Raw genomic sequence first — 17,829 nt, forward strand, 5'->3', positions numbered from 1 at the left:
TGTGAAGATTATAGAATGTCGGAAATAGTCCAACACAAGTTCCCAGAGCCCGAGGTGACATCCTCAAATTGTAGTTTTTGTCAGACCAATAGTCCAAATCACAAATAACCTGTATTTAGTAAAAGCAGTGAGAAGTAGAACATTTACGTTTATGGAGCAAGCAAATATTTGCCGGTTGATTAATGATCAAAATGGTGGTTGGCCAGTTATTTTCTGTCAATGACAAATTAAATACTCGATTAATCGTTGCAGCCCGATATAAAAATATAGGTTAAATAAAAAAGAAGAAGCATACCTAGCTACCTAACCAGAACGTTTTATTTTTGTAAATTTTTATACGAGGATAAAAAAAATTCTTCAAACAAATGGAAAGGTAGTGGTAGGCACAATAAGCATATCCCCCTTGACGTGTAGTTTTCCGTGCTGCAGTAGCGCCCCCTGCTGTCTGCGGCAGAGAAGCGACACACAATTTTGAATTCACTCTGTCCCTTGAGGATGGCTGTTGCGCATGCGCACCTAATGTAACAAGATGGCGGAGAGTGCGGAACTGAAGGTAAAGCGAGCCTCTGCATTAGCTTGACAAATAAGCGTTTCACACAGTGAGATTCGAATTTCAAATCATAGCACCATCGTTACTTCACAGTAGAGACCCGATTACTGTTGCTATCAAAGCATATAATAACAAAACAGCAGAGCAGTCGAGACCGGACAAGCTGTTAGCTGGCTGGCTAGCTCGCTAGCATTAGCTTTGTTATTGTTGCCGACGTTCCGTTAGGCTGCCTCCGCTGAGCGGCACACCTGCAGATAAGACCATATATTGCTTTTGGTAAAATATACAAACATATTCATGTCAACGTGTTATACCCAATGGCACTGTAGTATAGTGTGCTAACTGCAATTATCAATATATCAACGGGTGGACTGCAACGTCTGTTTAAAATTGGGCTCTGTCTATTCCCTGGAAGACAAGCGCAGTTTAGCTTCCATTGGCGTTATTTCTGATTGGATGTGACGGGCCAGTCCAATAAATATAGTCATTAACCACAGTCTGGTTAGCTGTACTGTATTTATATATATATATTTACCTTTTGCAGTTCAACATTGGTGCTGATTGGGCTCGTCAATTAACACGAAGATGACCTTGATTGATAAAGTGGATTGACAGTAACATTTGCATATGCACTTCAGAATTGTTAATATATGGTTGACATAAAAAAATTAAAAAAAGTACCTGTACAATATAATGTAACACCATGAAATAGAAACACTACCTTTGTGGAGATGAAAATGTTTTGTTTTCATTGCTTCTGTGTCACAGAGGTGATCTAACTGTATGGTCATTTATAAGATTTGTCATTAGATTGTATTCTTTTGTAAGATGTTCCTGTTATTTTGACAATCTCCTACAACAAAATACTAAGACCATTATACAGTATAATGAAGTTTAATACATCATCAAAAGCTACTTTCTCAAGAATGTAATTGACACCTCTCTGGCACTCTCTCAAGAAAAGTCTCTGCCTTATTGGATTCCAATATTTTGTACAGATACTCAAGCTATTGTGTTGACATCCTGTATGATCACTTTCAGCATGTGGGGTGATGCTTGATAGATAACATATTTGAAAGAGTGTATCAAGTGTAAGTTATGTGCGATCTCTGCTTCTAGCCAAAGGGTCATCTCTAACAAGGTAATCACAAAGTGGCTTTGTTTGTTGAATATACTATGTGCTGAAGCTCTTAATGTGTCTCTTTTATTGAGATACTAGCTGAACAAAAGCCAAAGAACCTGTAGGAATCTTCCTACTTGAAACATCTCAAACATGAAAATGTTATGGATGTGGACGATATGAAAGCTAGTAAAGGGTTTTATTGATTTTAAAGAAATGAATCAGACATGCTTTAAAATGTTTTGAAAGGATTAAGCCTGAATGAGAAAATGAAAGTTGTTTGTTATAAAATATGATGTAATAATAGACCACTTTGCCCGCTCTTAATTTTTCACCAGCAAATGGTAATGAGCCTTCGAGTTTCAGAGCTCCAAGTTTTGTTGGGGTATGCAGGACGGAATAAGCACGGCCGCAAACACGAACTTTTGACCAAAGCTCTCCACCTACTCAAGGCCGGTTGCAGTGCTGCAGTGCAGATGAAGATCAAAGAGCTCTACAGACGGCGCTTCCCAACCAAAATGGTTTCGCCAGTGGACCTGGCTCTACCCGGTGTTCATGCTGCCTCCAACCTGCCCGCTGGCCTCTCCCAACTGGGGTTTGACAGCCACGGTTCCCCATCGCCTCTGCTGCCTGTTTCTTTAATTGGGCCTAAACATGAGCTGAGTCTGCCCCACCTCCCCTCCGCCCTGCACCCTGTACACCCTGATGTCAAGCTCCAGAGATTGCCATTCTATGACGTTCTTGATGAGCTCATTAAGCCAACTAGCCTGGGTGAGCTCAGCTGTGTGTGTAGTGATAACACTTCTCCCTCAGCTACGTTCTGATGGAGCATTGTGACGACAGATATCTGAACCATGACTTCAATATGAGTAGACATTAGTGCCTAGTGATTTCTGCAGGGTTCCTCTCTGACTGTCATGTTGTGTTCCTTTTTTCGTAGCCTCAGACAATAGTCAGCGGTTCCAGGAAGCATGTTATGCCTTTGCATTAACACCTCAGCAAGTTCAACAGATCAGCAGCTCCATGTAAGTGAGAAAGCTCTCTGGTAAGAGATGAGAAGGAAGATGAAATAATACCATCAAAGCATTGTAACTGCCAAACAAATGTTCAATGTACTGTTTACGTGATTTAGAAAGCAGGTGTTATCTGACACAATAAGCAAACAAGAGTAAACTAAGTGTTATTTAATTGTGTGTTAAACTTTTGACCAGCCTGAACTGACTACTCTTTTAATTCTTTAGGGACATATCTGGGACCAAATGTGACTTTGCTGTTCAAGTCCAGTTAAGGTGCGTCTAACATCTCTTTTAACCAAGAAGTATATTTGCATTAAGTGAATAGTGGGTCTGTGTTTAGCTCCTCTCGATCTTTCTTCTAGTGGTTCAGTCTCACTTTCAGATTCAGACACAAGAAGTGAAAGTCCTCACCCAAGTTCTAACTTTAACCCAAGTTATTTATGTGTGATTAAGTGATATGAGAAACGAGTTGTTTTTGACTTTTGTCCCTCAGTATTTGAGCTTACAGCTTCTTTATTTTTCTTCCCTTTCAGATTTTGTTTATCGGAGACTAGCTGTCCCCAGGAGGATCATTTCCCCCCTAATCTGTGTGTGAAGGTGAACGGAAAACCCTGTAATCTCCCGGTGAGTCCAGGCAGTTTGTTGTCAGTTTATCTTATCACAGTTTCTATGTATCACACCACCAGTTCTGAGAATCAAGGTCACTGATATTTGATGATTCGTCTGCAGGGGTATCTTCCTCCAACCAAAAATGGAGTTGAACCAAAAAGGCCCAGTCGTCCCATCAACATAACCTCTCTAGTCCGACTGTCCACCACAGTACCCAACACAATTGTGGTGTCATGGACTTCAGAAATTGGGAGGGTAAGAAGATCTACGCAAAGCTTTAGGAATCAAGCGTCCCAGCCCATTAAAGAGGACATTAGTCACCTCCGTGTAACTTGTTTCGCTCATTATTTTTATCTTCGTTTTGTCAGAGTTTTTCCATGGCTGTTTATCTGGTAAGACAGCAGTCGTCTGCAGTGTTGTTGCAAAGACTACGGGCCAAAGGAATTAGGAACCCTGACCACTCAAGAGCTCTGAGTAAGTTGTCTCTTGATTTTGTAGTAAAGCTTAGAATCTGTAAGTAAAATAAGATCACATCATTTTTTCTTTCACATAGTAACTCCTGTTCATTTTTGTGGCCCGTTTGACCACGAAGTCAGAACAACTTAGAAATCTCGGTAATTAAAGTTAGGACCCAAATAAACTTCTACAAAGTTCCTCAGTTCCTTAAAGATTCCTGGAAAAGTTCATTTGCTCTGTTTGTTGTTCCACTGCAGCTTTTGCATACACATAGAGCTTACATCATATCTTTGTATTGGTTATGCAGTAGTATGTGTGATGTGATGTTTCTCTTGACATTGTTGTATTCCCTGTGTATTGATCAAGTCGACCAATCAACTTGAATTAAACAGTCATAATTCTTGTATTTAATCTTTGTGTTTTTCCTTTTTTTCTCACAGTCAAAGAGAAACTAACAGCTGATCCGGAGAGTGAGATCGCCACCACCAGTCTACGAGTCTCTCTCCTGTGTCCTGTAAATACTCCATTATACTGCTCCTATACGAACAAGTCTTATTGTATTTAGTTGTGCGAACAGTACCTGGTAGCCTACAGAACACCTGTACAACCAGTTTGTCAATTAGCATATGTTCTAGATCAACAAGAAGTTAATTGACAATTGTAATTACAGAGCATTATTTAGGTTGTGTTTCATGGTGCAGGGAGACAAAGGCTACTTTGCCGTATACTGGATACATATTTGAGTATAGTTGCTTTGTCCTACAATATTCTGTCATTATAAAACGAAATGGTGCAGACAATATTTAATGCAGTACTGAGAAGTGGCATTTATTTTGTGTTTTTTGTTTTGTTATAAAGCTGGGGAAGATGCGGCTGACGATCCCTTGCAGAGCGTTGACATGTTCTCACCTCCAGTGCTTCGATGCTACACTTTACATCCAAATGAATGAGAAGAAGCCAACCTGGGTGTGTCCCGTCTGTGACAAGAAGGCACCGTATGAGCACCTCATCATTGACGGGTGAGCACAACATGTCGCACCTACCTGGTGGATTGCTGTCCAACAGGATAATTATGCATATTTACCTGGTGACCTTTGAGACAGAGGCTGCTGTGAAAACATTCGAGAGATAATCCCTCTTGGTATCAAAGCACTGATACCTGAGAAAACACCTCTCAGTGCTTTGAGTTTTTTGGTCTGAAAGCCCATATATGAATTGCAGCTTTAAACATATCCAATAATACTGTATTTTCAAAATCCAAGTTTAAGGGATGATGGTGTATTTGTGGTTGCTGTATTGAAATGTCTTGCTGTTTTTCACAGGTTGTTTATGGAGATCTTGAATAGCTGTTCTGACTGCGATGAAATCCAGTTCAAAGAAGATGGAAACTGGCACCCCATGAGGTCGAAGAGAGAGGTGCAGGAGGTGTCGGCTTCATACAATGGTGTAGACAGCGGTATGTAGCTCATACCTGTCAACATTGGAATTTCAAAATAAGGGACATTTTCTGGCGGACTCCGCCCATACCTTAACAGCTCTGAGCCAGCCAGCCCCGCCCCATATAATGTAAACACATAAGGAATTACATGTTGATTTAAAGTATGTATTACTTGTTTTAATTTTTAATTTTAATTGCATATATACATTTTATTCAGTGTGGGAGTCCCTAGCATCTGCAAGGGACCTGTTGTAAACAAAGGTTGCAGACTTTGTCTGCCTCAAGGCTAGATGAAGGCTACATTATCTTTCCCTCAGCTTTGGTCACTTGGTTTGCCTCCGACACAGTTCTTATCACACATGAAGTCATTGACAGTGGATGTTTTGTGCCTCGTGCTTGTGCTTGGACGATTGTTTATGCTGGCGAACATCGCTTATTCCGCCGTGTGCGATGCTGACATCTGAGTGGCACACTTTACAAAAAGCACGAGTTTGCCCGACTGCTTTTTAATAAATAAGTGAAGGTCTCCTCCCATTTGGTACTTACATAAAGTTTGAACTTGTTTGGCAGGTACAACTGCGTCTCCATCTATCTCCCGTTCACTGTGACTCATCCATATGTTTTTTTCTTCTTCTGTGTTATTGTTCCTGTTTTCTTCTTCTGTGTGTTTACTGGTGGATAACGTTTTTCAGCTAAAGTTAAACATAATACTGCCACCTGCTCTATCGGAGGCCACTGTACACCTTTTTTAAATTAGGCCTATTTTTATTTTTGAAAGGTTAAAATACGGGGAAAACAGGAGGGGTTTCCAGGTATGCTGTAACCATACATTGTGAACTGTGAGCACAGTCTGAGTTAACGCTTCCTTTGTAGACTCGTCTCGAACAGACCCGCACGAGCAGAAACGGGGATCGTCTAATGACAACAACAAGATAGTTGATGTGATTGACCTGACACTGGATAGCTCTTCAGAGGATGAGCTGGATGATGAGCCGCCTCTTAAAAGGGCCTGTCCCTCGCTGTCACCTGTCTCGCCGTCTCCAAGCAAGGGGTGCGTCCTTAAACCACACACAGGAAGTTAGATATTTGTGCTCAGCTCTGTTGTGTTACTTCTTTTGTCAACTAACCTGATGTGGCGTTGTTTCCTCTCAGAGTGCTGAACCTACACAGCCAGGACTCCCCTGTGAGCAGAGATCCCAGCATGCCCCCTGTGGAGACCAGCTACATTCCTCCCCCTCCACCTCTCATCCAGGACTATCGCCACTATTATCACACAACTAGTGACCTGCCAGGTACACCTGTCACTTGAATTAAAAGATAGGTTTATATTTTTTGTCTTAAGACAAGAATCCAGGACATTTGTTTCTTCTAAAGTTCAGCGGAAGCCAATATGATGCTTCAGCTGAATCAATTGGGAATCTTTCAAAGTTTGTATCACAAAATTCCATCTTTTTGTTTCCTAAAACTGTTTATTTCCTGAGATGTGGTAAAGGGGTATGTCCTGATGGTCGTTTGTAGACTTGTTGCTGGGACATCCTCGGTGGTAAACCTGATCACACGACTTCACGGGATGAAGACATCCCCTAACTCATGAAGCCTCATATTAGCTTAAGATGAATTTATGGCATGGAAACACGACTGGATTCTGACCCCGATCTTTTTCAGGTGGAGTTTTTAGAATAACTGTGCTCAGACAAAATTGAGAAAATGTACAACCTGTAACTTTTTATTTTATAAAATAATATATATATATATTTAATTTGGGAGATATTCAATTTTGAACTACATTTTTGTTTTTTTGCCTTTATTTGTTTATTATTGGCCCCATTAAAAGTAGCCTGAATTAGGTATCAGCTGTTCCTATTTACAATGTACCCACAGGTGTACAGACAACTATCACTGTAATTACTTTGATACTGAAGAACAGTCGACGAGTTCTGGAGTTATAAGAAGCATCTTTTATTCCTATTACTTCTTAGTGGGCTTATGGATGGTTTTTCATGATAGACATCAGAGTGTGAGTGGAAGTAGTCTCACTGAATCTAAACAATTGTGAATCATATGTGTTCAGAGTTATGACGGATGATTTCTTGCACAATTTGCGGACAATCTGGCGCTGAGTGCTTTAAAGAATCCTACCTTAGTCATGGTCACTGCTGAAAGAAAGGGATCCCTTCACAGCCAGTGTGGGCAGGAGGAACGATTACAGCAGCTCGATTCTCTCAATGTGCATAAGCCATGCACGTTTTGCATTCAGACCGTCTTTTTTAAACACAGATGTTTGTTGCTTGTAAAAATAATATGTATTGGTAGTGTTTATGGACTGAGTTTTCTACCTTTTCTTACAGATCTAAATTTTTTCTCCTTCCTCCAAGGCGACAATCAGGTATATTTACTCAAACATCTGAGCTTTGGCAGCATCATAGTGCAGAATGTTTATGTGCGGATGTTGTGTTAATGGTTGCTCTTTCCTGTCCTGTTAGCATTACAACATGGTGATGGCTGCCGCAGCAGCTGCATCGGCGTCGGCCTCGGAAGACCACGACTTGCTACTCAACCGCTTCCTGCCCTACGGCTCGTCTCAGATGTTGCGGGATCAGTCGGGCACCCCGGGGAGCAGCACACTGGCAGCCACCAACGGAGGCAGCAACAGTGGCAGCACCAGTAGTTTGGTGTCTTCCAGCAGCCTGCGGGACCGCGACAAAGACAGAGAGCGGGACAGAGACAGGGACAGCCACTCCATCTCAGGATTGTCGAGGTCCTCGGTGGAAGCTGCAGCGGCGGCGGCCATTTATGGCTCCATATCTGACGTTATCTCTCTTGACTAGATCCACACAGAACTGAAAGACAAGGGAGACCTCGAGAACAGGAGTTCTTTGTAAATAAAGAAGAAGATGAGAGAATACAGTGCTATGTACAGAGAGGAAAATCTATTTTCAATTTTACTTATCATGTGTATATAAACTTAGGACGCTTCTTGTCCGGTGATTTACTTCAGTTGATATTTTTCTGTGAATACTGAAGACTTTTTCACACCTCTTCATGTGGTCCTTTGATTATATTGTACCTTTTGTACCTGGTTTTTACAGTTTTGTTTCGATATTCCATGTCAATGGCATTATTTCAGTATAATGTTATGTGCACAGAACCCAATGAGGAGACACCTTATGTAACATGATATTTAGAATATAAAGAAAATGGGCATTGTTATAGATGTACAAAAGGCAAGTCAGAGCAAAACAGGAAAATGTGTAAAACTTTTCTTTATTGTCTAAATGGCATCATGTCTGTCAAAATGTTTTGACAGCAGAAAGATCTGCCCATTTTAGCCATCACTGTAGATTTTTCTGTAAGACATTCATGCTGTGGTCATATTATTTTTAAGGAATTATTTATGATGTAAGTTATGTTGGATGTATGCTGTTTTTTAAAGAAGCATTCCTTATGCCTCTAGGAACTGTTGCCACTAGAATTGCAAAAGCAAACGCTAGATCCTTCTGTTGTCATAACTGTGCACTCTATTCGCCTGTTTCAGTAAATCCAATATGAACAATAGTGTATAGTGTAGACTGTACCTATAATACATATAAATTAGCATTAAGTCAGTATTGTAAGACCAGGCTTTTTCAGTGTGTGAATGAATGACTAGTCCAGCAAGCAGCCTTCTTATTGTGTATTTTTCTTCTAAAGTAAATCTGTTTTATTTTGAATACTGCACTCACAAATATACACAGAAAACTACAGCGAAGTGGCCGGTCGACACCGTTCAAGACAGAGCTAGATCTCGTCCCACTTGAGGTAATTCTTTAATTTGACATTTCATGATGTCTTTGTTTTTGTTTTTTTAGCACTTGCTTATTTACATTAAGGCTGTATGGATCAGTGAAGCATTCACACTTCAAGAGTAGTTTTCAGCTTTGCATGTCTCTGCGAATTACCTGAACGCTCACCTGTTTGAACGCTAGCGCTTCCTTAGTGAGGCCACAGGATGCATAGCCTTTTTTTGTTAAGTGTATTTGCAACAGCCTGTAAGAGAACTGATAGCTTAGTCTTTGAGTGTATCACAACATGCATTTTGGCCCAGAAGTTAAAACCATTGAAGTTGTTATGGACACATCCCATCCTGTTATTTTTCTTGACATGTGCTTACAATTAGGATTATTTATTATCATATATATTTTAAGCATTTGTTTGATTCGTGGATATGCATTGCTGTCATTGTATGTGATATTTCTTTTGTAATTATATAATTAATGCTATTTAAAAATGTCATAGTTGCTTGACATGCATTGTAACATCTTCTTTTTGTTTTACTATCAGATGATGTCAATAACTCAATAGAGGCTTTGAAAATTGTTGATCCGCGACGAGGTCTACTGTGCTGTTTGATATTTGTAAGAATTAAACAGAAGAAAGTAAACCTTTGGAGTTGCTCTGAGGAGTCCGGATGCAGCTGCATGCGTTTAGTTACAGTATGCAGTGAGACGTCTCCTAAATCTTAAACTTAATCACACCTTTAAAACACTTAAATACAGCACATGTTTATCGTATTGGCCAATATTAACTTTTTGCAGCTTTTTCATCAGCGTGAAGGCTTTTGAATAACTAAAATTAGCTGTAGAGAAATGTCAATATGTTTTCATGTTAGTTAGCATTAAACTTAAAGCACAGTTGAGGCTAATGGGAGTGACATTAATTGTGTGAGTATTTGTTCGTAAACCAAATTATTAGACCAATTTAAATGTTTTGCCTGATGTTGGTGCAAATAGTGACCATAAATATTACAATTCATCCATTGTATAGTTCTTTTAAATGTTCACTTAAAACCACAAACGTCAACCCTAATAGTTGTACTACAAGAAGAGTCAGCTGTTTGTATCCATCCAGTAGATGTGTACAGACGTCATCTATTGCACGTCTGTCCGTCCCGGGAGAGGGATTCCTCCTCAGTTGCTCTCCCTGAGGTTTCTTCCATTTTTCCCCCTTTAATTGTGGGGTTTCTTTTTGAAAGTGTTGTGCGGTGTGAGGGTCTAAGGACAGAGGGTGTCGTACGCTGTACTGTCTGTAAAGCACACTGAGACAAATGTGTCATGTGTGATATTGGGCCATATAAATATTTCTTTAGATAAGTGAACACTTTGGCCTGCTGTAGCCTATACAGATTTTAAATGTGGGGGAAACAAGAACTACTATCGAATTGGCAGATATTCTGAGTTGAGGTATCAGAATCAGTGTTACAGAGGAAACAAGTTGCTGCATCCCTTTTCATGAATTAGAATTCCTAACATTAAACTGAAAATGAAATGATTATACCATTATGCCAATATCTGACATTGCATGACTCAACAGGTGTTGGATTCAATCTTGAGATTGATTGATTTGTGTGTCCTTAGCTGAAGCGTTGTCAGGGACCTTGATGTTGATAGTGTTCCCAATCAACGATACAGAATAGGCTTATTTTATTTCATCTACGGTTAACACCATTCGGGGAAAACTTAAGAGGGAACTGAAGATGTTCTTGTTCAGACACTATCATATTAATGCTTTTTCCACTTGGCCTGCCTTTCGTGGGCGTTGTGAGGTTGTAAGTGACGTTACAGATACAGAATATAGAGCCTGAAGTGTGCCAGCGGAAAGTAGAGTTGTGTTTAATTATAGTGCGTCTTTTTCGTCAAAGATGTTTTGAAAAATCACAGGGGTAAATAATTAAATGAATGATTGCTGATTTCCATTTAGCTGCTTCACTGTCGCACTGTCATGGCTTACTGAGGCACTTAAACAGGGCAGAGGCGTCGTTAATGTTATTTGTAACATCTGCTTTTTATCTACAAGCCAACATGTCATGTGAAAAACATCAATCAGTACATAATAATATAATAATAGTAAATCTTTCAAATTACCAGAAGTTCTTGCTGCTGCTCTGTATGTGAAAACACATAAATGGAAGAGCAAAAAGGACAAGCCTTTTCTAAATTAATTTTGTTATTTCATTTTAAAATTGAATCATTCATTTATTATTAAAGAAAGAATAATGAAATATTGTAGTCATTCATTTTTAATTGAAGGCTGTGTTGAATGCTCTTTGTAATTATTCCAGTGGCACACTCCTGGCTCCATAACAGATTGCTTTAGATCATAATTGCAGCACACATTTTGGTTAGGTGTAACCAATAGCAACAATGATGGCCCAGTTTCATTTAGGTTTGTCAGTGGGCCAAACCAATATGCAGAATACTTGAGCCCAGCACCTAAATGGAAAGCAGCCACCAGGGTGTATACAGACAGAGAGGTAGGCCTTCAGATTTGAATGCTTTGTGTGAAACACTAGCTGGGTTTGCAAAGTATTTTACAGGACCAAATGTGGCCCTTATCTGTAAATAATATTTTCACATATAAAGTTATGTACATGAAGTATATGGTGCTCCTCATATGCACTAAACATCAGCCTGGCCAAAAGTCGCTGACATTTTCATTAATTTCATGTAATATTTATATAAATACAATATACATAGAGAATTGCACAACAATTATCCAATGTATCACAACATTAGCTACTGCTACTTTCCACTACCCATCCATAGAAGCACCTTTAAAATAACAAATATAAAACATGGTCATATACTACAAAGTTAAACTATGTGGTACATTTTGTCAACCTTATATGAACAGCAGTAGCCTACACCTTGCTGGCATATTCATATACAGTATATACGCATACAGACACATGCACATATAAAAATGTGTATACACAAAAAACACATACATACCAATAATAATAATAATAATAATAATAATAATAATAATAATAATAATACAACTCATTTAAAAATTCCGACAGAGAAATATTGAAATAAGACCTTTACTACATAAACGAGAAACATATTCAAAAAGACGTTTAATTGTTATTTTCACGTCACATAAATTTTATTTTGGCATTTCATTTTGAAGCGCTTCTTTGGTCGCGGTATGAATACGTCATCGCGTTGATTATGACGTTTTTAGAGAGCGGCGCCGTTTCAGACAGGAATGGGAGCTAGCAATTTTTCCCATATTTTGTTAGTTTAATCCGTGAATGGCGCCGAAACAGGACCCGAAACCTAAATTTCAAGAAGGTAACAAGCTGTCTGTATTTATTTCCAAAAGATGTGTGGTGTCGGTCAGGGCTGGAGACGTCGGAAAGGTCCGACATGTTAGCTAGCTTTGACACTGCCGCCGCCGAACCGCTAGCGTTGATAGCCTTCATTGTTGTCGCACAAAACAGATCTTGATCATTTAAATTCGCCGCTTTAGTTAATTATTACTACATGTTTTTCTTTACAACATAGTGTATCATTAGTAGTGTAATATCGCAAAGTCCATGGTTTAAATTTCAGCGATATTGTTACTAGCTAACTAAAAACGGTAGCTTCATTCATGCACGTTAGCGCCCCATTGATTTCACCGCCCACTTCTCTGTTTTCACCACAGACTGTATAATTTGTATCTATAGTTTAATGTATCTTCTCACAGTGAACTGTTTGCTGAGTCCTAAATGGCTTACTGCTGTGTGGCTAACTGTTGTTGTCATATTGTGTCAGGTTTTCCTGCAGCTCTTTAAGAAATGCTAATTAAATTGTGTATTGAAAGTACTTAAAGGATATTTGTTGTGTGGCAAATCAACTTTTCTCAAGTAAAACGTATAAAACATTAATTGATGTATTTATATATGTATATGTATTAGTTATTCATTGAGTTTATTAATTGTAAAAATGATAAGATTAATTGATTTATGGGTTGATCATTTGACAGCAAATATTTTCAGCTTCTAATTATGAGGATTTGCTCCATTTTTCAGGTTTACATAATTATGAATAAATACACATTTTAGGCTCAGCCCTACCCTTCATACATCGAGTCTCCTTGTGTGTGGCTAACACTAATTTACAAACTTTTTATGTAATGATTGTTCTCAGTCATCTGAAAGAGGCCAGTGTTCAAGAATTTAAATTTAAGGTGTGATCATTGTTCATGTATGTGTGCCAGTAGTTTAGTCAGACTTGCAATTTCATCGTGATTCACTTGAACTGCTCTGATTTTAATTGACCAACACTCTGTTCAGGTGAAAGAGTGCTGTGTTTTCATGGGCCATTGCTCTACGAAGCTAAGGTAGGCTGCCTTAGTTAGCCCGTCTCTCTGATCATGTGATCCTTCTCTGTGTCTCTCATCTAAACATGTTTTGATCAAAATTATGTCTTTCTTTGCAGTGTGTTAAGATAAACATCAAGGAAAAACAAATCAAATACTTTATTCATTACAGTGGTTGGAATAAGAAGTAAGTTTTGGTTCAAATAAATCAAGTCTTTAAGAGTTGTACATTAAAGATTTCCCATGTGATTGATTTCTTTCTTGGTGTTTTACCTTTCAGCTGGGACGAATGGGTTCCTGAAAGCAGAGTGCTTAAGTATGTGGATAGTAATCTGCAGAAACAGAAAGAGCTTCAGAGGGCCAATCAGTAAGTCCATCCTCTAGTTTTTAAGACACTCTTCTAGTGTTTACAAATGTCAGTATTATGAGTTTTATGACCAAGGTCCACCGAGAGAGCCTAAATAAACTCACCGCAGTCTGTGCCCTTACATCTCCTGGAAAAGAAACCATTGATATGAATGTATTGTGTATTTTTAAGTGTTTGAACATGTTTTCTTAATTTAGAGACCATTATGTAGAAGGAAGAATGAGGGGTGCTGCGCCGAATAAGAAGATACCTGCTCCACCGCAGAAAAATGATGTGTGAGTTTTTAAGTCATTCGTTATTCGACCTCTCACCTGCTGTGACGTCTCCTGCCGAACTGTTTAAGAGCTGCGATGCCTTTTTATTGATTTTCTATTATTATTTTAACACCTGTCCTTTTTTGTCTTTTTTGTAGGAAAACCAAAAAGAACAAACAAAAGAGTAAGTATATCATGTTGTGTATTTACATAATGGACACTGTTTATATGCATGCTCTCCAAAATATCAATATCAAACATTCTTTTTATAGATTAAATAATAGTGAAGTATGTTTCTGATTGTGCAGCTCCTGGTGCCGGAGAAGGAACGAGTTCAGGAGGTGACCCGACCCACCCTCCACGAAAGAAGAGGGCACGGGTTGACCCAACTGTTGAAAGTGTAAGTTAATAACTATTATCTTTTTAGTAATGATTTTTCTGAATTGGTTGGGTTTCTTTTTCATTTTGACGATTCCTTCCTCTCGTGGCTTCTTTCTGAAATCTGTTCCTGTCTGCTCAGGAGGAGACCTTCATAAATAGAGTCGAGGTTAAGGTAAAAATCCCAGAGGAACTGAAACCATGGCTTGTGGATGACTGGGACCTGATTACACGGCAAAAACAGGTTATTAACCTCAATAATTACTTCTTTTAAAGCATTGTATTAATTACCATCCCATGTATTTACATTATAACATTTACAAAGTTATTTATCCGCTGGTTTCTTTTCTGTCCGTTCTGTTTCACGCCTTCAGCTTTTCCACCTACCTGCCAAAAAGAACGTTGACGCAGTCCTTGAAGATTATGCAAACTACAAGAAGTCAAGAGGAAACTCCGACAGCAAGTAAAAACACACATTGTTACTCGTCATTTTCTCTGTTTTCACACTTACTGTTGTAGATCACATCGTCAGTGAAAGAAAACATGACTTGCTTGTTTGCTCTGCGTGTCATCGAGACATAACTTGTTTTTCCTCCACTGCTCAGGGAGTTCGCTGTGAACGAGGTGGTTGCTGGTATCAAGGAATATTTCAGTGTCATGCTGGGGACACAACTTCTCTACAAATTTGAGAGGCCGCAGTATGCAGACATCCTGGCCAATCACCCAGATACATCTATGTCTCAAATCTATGGCGCCCCTCACCTACTCAGACTCTTTGGTAAAAACACCTGTACAACATTACTCCACTGTGTTTATTATAGAGAAGAGAAGCTTTAATGCAGTGGTACTTAAAACATCTGTAGCAATCTAACTATCAGAATCAGAAATCCTTTATTAGTCTCACAACGGGGGAATCTACCTTGTTACAGCAAAAGAACATATGAAGTAAAGTGGCGAGTACACAATAGTACTATATATGTAATAGTACTGTAGAAGTAATCCCAGTCAAAATAAAAATAAGGTATCTAATAAAGCACCCATGGACTGACCTCCTAGGGCTCATGGGAAATACTGTGCATTAAAAAACAGAAACATTAAATAAAGAACAATGAAAGTGTTTCTTCAAAAGCTCCTGTCTTTATCTACACGCATGAAGCAAGACACACAACATACTATTGAGAATGTTCGCTCTGGTTTCAAAACTCTAAAATATCAATATTGGTATCGGCCTCAAAGATACAGTAGGTCTGACTATAGTAAGAAGCAGAAAGCCCGAAGTGTAGCTCCTCAACTCTATGTTCATGTCTAAGCGTTTAAAAATTCTTAACTAGCTTTTTTTTCCGCATAGACCGTGTGGTGTGTAAAAACAAATCTTTTCTTTTGTTTGGTTTCAAAGTGAGAATTGGAGCTATGCTGGCGTACACTCCCCTGGATGAGAAGAGCCTTGCGCTGCTGCTCAGTTATCTACAAGATTTCCTCAAGTGAGTATTCACAAAGCTGTATTAATAAGGCTCTTATTGATTCATCTGCAGCAAAAAGGAGTAACATGTAACTCTATTCCAGGTATCTTGTAAAGAACTCTGCATCGCTCTTCAATGCAAGTGACTATGAAGTTGCCCCTCCAGAGTACCACCGCAAGGCAGTTTAAGGTTTTTTATTTTAAGGTCTGAAGCCTTCGTGTGTTGACGTTCGGAGACGACATTCTTGGCTGTCGAAAGGATGTGAGTTCACAAAAAGCCTTCGGAGAACGGATTGTGCGAGATCTGTTGATTTATTAAGGAAGAATCAGAGCGAGATGTCACACTAATCCCTGGACAGATTCATTTTCTTTCATGTGGAAAGCTGCTGAGTACGCTCTTCCTGTATTGGTATGTTTTTGAGTACCACTTTTTAGTTTCTATGATACTTGTTTTGTCACCAAGATCTTTTGAAAAGGAATTTCATCATGATTATTTTTTTTGTTTCGTGTCTTGGTTCAGCTGCTGGCTAAATTTGTCTTGTAGGCTGTCATCATTTTCTAATAAAAGTCTCATTCTCAAGTTACGGTCCATCATTTTAAGCATATTTACGATCGTTAGGTCAAGGTACAATGTATCGTGCTTCTCCATCTACAGAAGGAATTATATTGCTTGTTACTGATTGCGTCCTAATTTGAGAATATTGGAATTTTTTTTGCCCTAAAATATTCTGATCTCTTGTTTCTGAAAAGGTTTAATGGAAACATGCACCAGATTTAGACACGAAGTACATTTAGCCTGAGAGCCAGATGCTTCAGAGTGAAGCTGTGTTTGTTTAATATCTTAAAAAATGTTTTTTCATATCACTCAGAGAGGAACTGACATCAATTTGAACCCTTAACTCAATGTTTACTGCTTATTGCATGTTTGCTCTAATGGCATATGATCAACAAAGGTAAACAGGAAAGAGTTAAAATACCACATGTTTAAATAAATGCTCATTAAATATTCAAAACCCAATTAAATGCTTAATCTAATGAGGGTTGAATGACATCAATATTTCATTCATTCAGTCTTCAAAGCTTTTGAAAATTGTATAAATGACTAAACGTCAATGTAAAATAGAATCACACTAACATAGTGTACTACCCTCTGTAGATGTGAAGGGCTCACTCTAAGGTGACGCAAACAACTATTGTTACTTTCACTTGATTATACATGAATGATGAAAGCAAAGTTATGAATGTTATATTCCATTTATACTATTTAATCCCCCTAAATACAACACACTGACCCTTTTTTTAATATATAATTTAAAATGGCTTTTTAAATAGTTTTAGATGAAGAGCTTTCTTACTACCCTGCTGTCGCCTGTCCACTCTTATCGCGGCTCTGCTGGGATTAACAGGTACTTCATTAGTCTCTGAAATTGTCTCATGTCGCCGCGGTGTCTGCTTTGTTTAGTTAACATGAGATGTTTGAGTAGCATCCACACACCGACTGCAGCACGCTTTATTTCATCTAATTGCGGCTTCGTGACTTCAGCCGAGATTCCATCCTTTTTGAAAACATGACATAAAACTGATAAGTTACTATGAATTGGAAATGTGGTCTTAATTTAATCACTTAAAATAAAACGTTCTTGGGCCTGTACTGTAATTCTGCCTCAAAGCTTTTATTACTCCAATTAAAAGATCCTTTCGAGCGAAGTGGTGAATGTGATCCACGCGGACACCTGTGAGCCTTTTCCTTTTATATTGCCTGAAGTGATTTTCCTGCTCCGATGGTGTGGATTCACCAAACCAGGGTCTCCTGCTGCCAGTGGTGGAATAACATCCTGGTGATGGAAAGCATGTGGTGCAGTCAGAGCGTTTTGTTGAGGAAAGAAATGTAATAGGCTCTATTGAAACCAGGCCACAGCCCCTTCCTCCTCCTCACCTCTCTGAAAAAAAATGTTCAGCAGAATCCCCCCCACCCATCCCCCCACTCCCCTTTTCCACTCTTGTGACTTGCTTGAAAAGCATAATATTAGTTTCAGACTGATTTGTGGTTTAGTCTGT

At 38.9% G+C, this 17,829-nt stretch overlaps 2 protein-coding genes across 4 annotated transcripts; both read left to right on the forward strand.

The window, feature by feature from the left end:
* Positions 1-458: 458 nt before the first annotated feature.
* pias1b (protein inhibitor of activated STAT, 1b) lies at positions 459-9,556 on the forward strand. 3 transcript variants are annotated; one of them, XR_003832407.1, is made up of 15 exons: positions 459-553; positions 2,009-2,441; positions 2,611-2,695; positions 2,912-2,959; positions 3,220-3,310; positions 3,416-3,550; positions 3,664-3,769; positions 4,192-4,265; positions 4,610-4,770; positions 5,074-5,207; positions 6,063-6,240; positions 6,342-6,481; positions 6,708-6,854; positions 7,538-7,575; positions 7,673-7,752. XR_003832407.1 is itself a non-coding variant. In XM_029434404.1 (14 exons), the coding sequence occupies exons 1-14, from the start codon at positions 530-532 to the stop codon at positions 8,015-8,017; spliced, it is 1,992 nt and encodes a 663-aa protein (XP_029290264.1). In that variant the 5' UTR covers positions 459-529; the 3' UTR covers positions 8,018-9,556. The 3 variants fall into 3 exon arrangements, 2 of the variants coding, with proteins under 2 accessions (XP_029290264.1, XP_029290265.1); XM_029434404.1 differs by lacking the exon at positions 6,708-6,854 and having other exon boundaries at positions 7,673-9,556; XM_029434405.1 differs by lacking the exons at positions 459-553; positions 6,708-6,854 and adding an exon at positions 582-826 and having other exon boundaries at positions 7,673-9,556.
* A 2,606-nt stretch (positions 9,557-12,162) lies between these two features.
* On the forward strand, positions 12,163-16,351 carry morf4l1 (mortality factor 4 like 1). The gene is made up of 12 exons (XM_029434030.1): positions 12,163-12,301; positions 13,288-13,334; positions 13,433-13,500; positions 13,594-13,680; positions 13,878-13,955; positions 14,093-14,118; positions 14,243-14,334; positions 14,455-14,556; positions 14,687-14,775; positions 14,918-15,090; positions 15,709-15,793; positions 15,876-16,351. The coding sequence occupies exons 1-12, from the start codon at positions 12,262-12,264 to the stop codon at positions 15,958-15,960; spliced, it is 972 nt and encodes a 323-aa protein (XP_029289890.1). The 5' UTR covers positions 12,163-12,261; the 3' UTR covers positions 15,961-16,351.
* The last annotated feature ends 1,478 nt before the right edge of the window (positions 16,352-17,829 follow it).

This window comes from Cottoperca gobio, chromosome 6 (assembly GCF_900634415.1).
Source record: "Cottoperca gobio chromosome 6, fCotGob3.1, whole genome shotgun sequence".
NCBI lineage: Eukaryota > Metazoa > Chordata > Actinopteri > Perciformes > Bovichtidae > Cottoperca > Cottoperca gobio.